Source organism: Ceratosolen solmsi, unplaced genomic scaffold (assembly GCF_000503995.2).
Source record: "Ceratosolen solmsi marchali unplaced genomic scaffold, CerSol_1.0 scaffold84, whole genome shotgun sequence".
In the NCBI taxonomy this organism is placed as follows: Eukaryota; Metazoa; Arthropoda; class Insecta; order Hymenoptera; family Agaonidae; genus Ceratosolen; species Ceratosolen solmsi.
The window spans coordinates 50,877-53,733 of NW_011948470.1; the positions used below are offsets into that span (position 1 = coordinate 50,877).

Consider the following 2,857-nt stretch of genomic DNA (forward strand, 5'->3'; position numbering starts at 1 on the left):
ACAACTTGTAGTTGGAGGGGTTGAGAAGCCAATGTGGCGTTTATAGCTGGTCTTGTTCAAGAGTATGTCCGGGAAGCTTCCGTAGTTGGACTTTATCCGTCCGTCTTCTACATAAGCCGAGAAATCAAGAATGAGTACTAGCTGTAAGGACTTACTTGCAGTGTATCGTGATTTTCCAGTCTCTCTTCGATGGCTTGTTATTACGTTCCCTTGCAATGTTGCAACCCTTCAGTTCTTCCTTGTCTCCAAGTGAGACCACAAGTGGTCAGGTCCCACGCAATCCAGTCTTGATGAGATCAATTCAACTGTACACTAATTCACAATAGTGGAAAGAACTTATTATTAAAACTCAGCTAGCTAAACGACTCATCTCTCCGGTCCTCCTCCGTGAGAGTTGGTCGTGACTTATCCTTCACTGTAAGAAGTATTTGGAAAGAGTAAGTGAGGGTACATTACGTAGTCCCTTCTTAAAATGATTCACTGATCCCGCTCCACTTGGGATCCCTTCTTCCTTTATTAATTAACCAATCAGTGGTTGATCTTGGGTCGCACAATAGATCATGCACGCCTTCATTTCCACTTTCTTCCGGGCTCAGTTCCGAATTTGCTAATTGGGAAAGTGTCGGAAGGTGGCGAGCCTTTTTCATTGGTCACCTCTCTTTGGTTGCCTCATCCCTCTCTGGGACTTGGCTAGAAGAAGGGTCCGCTTGGGCGTGGTCAATTTTCCAATACGATCGACCAGATGTGGCATAGCCAAGAACAATGCAAGCATTGTCTTAAAGGCCGAGTGCGCACGTATGGTCATTGCATGTGTAGTACGTACGGGTTTTCGGTTGCAGTAAATATTTGTACTCAATGCTTCACGCATATCTGATATTCGTTCTGAATCTACTTTGGGGTTCTCGCGGCAGTAAACCCATTAGGTTCTACTGCACTGGGAGTATGAGCACGTTCCACTAGAGTTTTCCAGATGTTTTATGACACTAGTACAAATAATTATGAGCAGAAAGTTTTGAAGTCTTAAATACAATTTTCATGACATTACTTGTCAGATATTTTATTGCCTTATTAAACGGAGTCTCTTATTCTCAAACACACCTGTTAGTGATTTTTTTAGGTAATAAAGTTTTTGTACCTTGCTATATTTTTGTTATTAGTAACTGTTGAAATAAACAAATTCCGGAACATGGACCATCAGCTCCTGGCAACAGCTCATGTCTATTTCTATTTTTATCCCGGTGATCTTAAGCACTGCGTGTTTGATTCCTTTGTGTTTCTCAGCTTGGATAGCAATTGATATATTTTTAAAATCACATCTAAATACAGAATGAATTCTTCTTCTAGGACAGCGTCTGCACTATACTCAAGTGAATTCATTATTATTATCGGCCACGTTAACATAAGATAATGTTGTTTAACAAATGTAGTGTTTAATGTTTCTACTAATTCTTTTAAACCCATTGTTTCCGCTAATGATGTGATGTAATGAGTTATAGGAATTAGTCGTGCTAACTTCTTTAATAAGTGTATTCGAAGGCGTTGAGCTCTGATCTTAGCGTTAAGCTCTGACGGATGTCTGTCTTTAGCACTACTGCAAGTTACATAAGTTTCATTATCTTGAGTGATAGATGTGTTAGCATTAGTGTACTTGGATTGACTTTCTCCTTGTTGTGACATTTTCAGAAATAATATAACGTTAGAAATGAAAATTGTTGTTGAGTACTCACTTGTCCTGAAGATTCAAGAGTATTCCTTGATATTTTAGAAATTATTAAGTCTTCTTTATATAACAGTTCTTCTTGTGTAAATACTTATTAATATAATAACTTCCACTTGTTCGGCTCAGAGGACAAATGTCTGATGAGCCCGTTTCTCTGCCTATCCGGCTCAAAGGACTAAAACATATACAAAATGCATTCGCCGTTCCGGCTTGTTTTACCAACATGAAATCTAAAAGACAAATTGTTGTTTTGCCAAATGTTATATTGCATTAAAAAAAAAGATCTCGCAATCTCAAACAGATAATATTATTTTAAACTATGTTATGTAATATGATACTATAATTTTATATTATTTTGCATCCTAATAATAACTTTAATATATTTAATTGTTGTTGTAATCCTATTGAAGTGGATATTAAAATATAAAGTTAGTTAATTTAAAAATTTTATTAATAAATTTTTAAAATGAATATAAATTTTATAATAGTTAAGTTTCATTAAATTAAAATATTAATATTTCAGGTGGATTATTTCATTCAATAGATAATAAACAAGAAATAGCTTTTCGATATGCTGTTGAAAAAATTAATGGAAATAGAAATATCTTACCAAAATCAAGATTGAGTGCACAAATAGAAGAAATTACCCCTCAAGATAGTTTTCATGCATCGAAACGAGGTAATTAATTAAATTGTTTTTTTAATTTTAATAATTTATTTTATCTACATATAAATTAAGATCTAATATTATTTTTAAATTATTGTTTTAAAATATTTTTTTAAGATATAATATTGTCTACATAAATATAAAAACTTGCGAATGAACAAATATACATCTATTAAAATTATAACAAATATTTTATAATTATAATAATAATAATAACAATTGTTTGAGAATGAGAGACTCCGTTTAGTAAGGCAATAAAATATCTAACAAGTAATATCATGAAAATTGTATTTAAGACTTCAAAACTTTCTGCTCATAATTATTTGTACTAGTGTCATAAAACATCTGGAAAACTCTAGTGGAACGTGCTCATACTCCCAGTGCAGTAGAACCTAATGGGTTTACTGCCGGGAGAACCCCAAAGTAGATTCAGAACGAATATCAGATATGCGTAAAGCATTGAGTACAAA

The 2,857-nt window shown here is 33.8% G+C and overlaps 1 protein-coding gene across 1 annotated transcript in view; it reads left to right on the forward strand.

The window, feature by feature from the left end:
- LOC105366970 (glutamate receptor ionotropic, kainate 1-like) overlaps positions 1–2,857 on the forward strand; it is a gene marked incomplete at its 3' end in the record, with an annotated part of 40,669 nt that overhangs the window by 13,356 nt on the left and 24,456 nt on the right. The window contains exon 2 of the mRNA XM_011505586.1: positions 2,244–2,399. Coding sequence (XP_011503888.1) covers positions 2,244–2,399 — 156 coding nt within the window. The remainder of the gene's footprint in view (positions 1–2,243; positions 2,400–2,857) is intronic.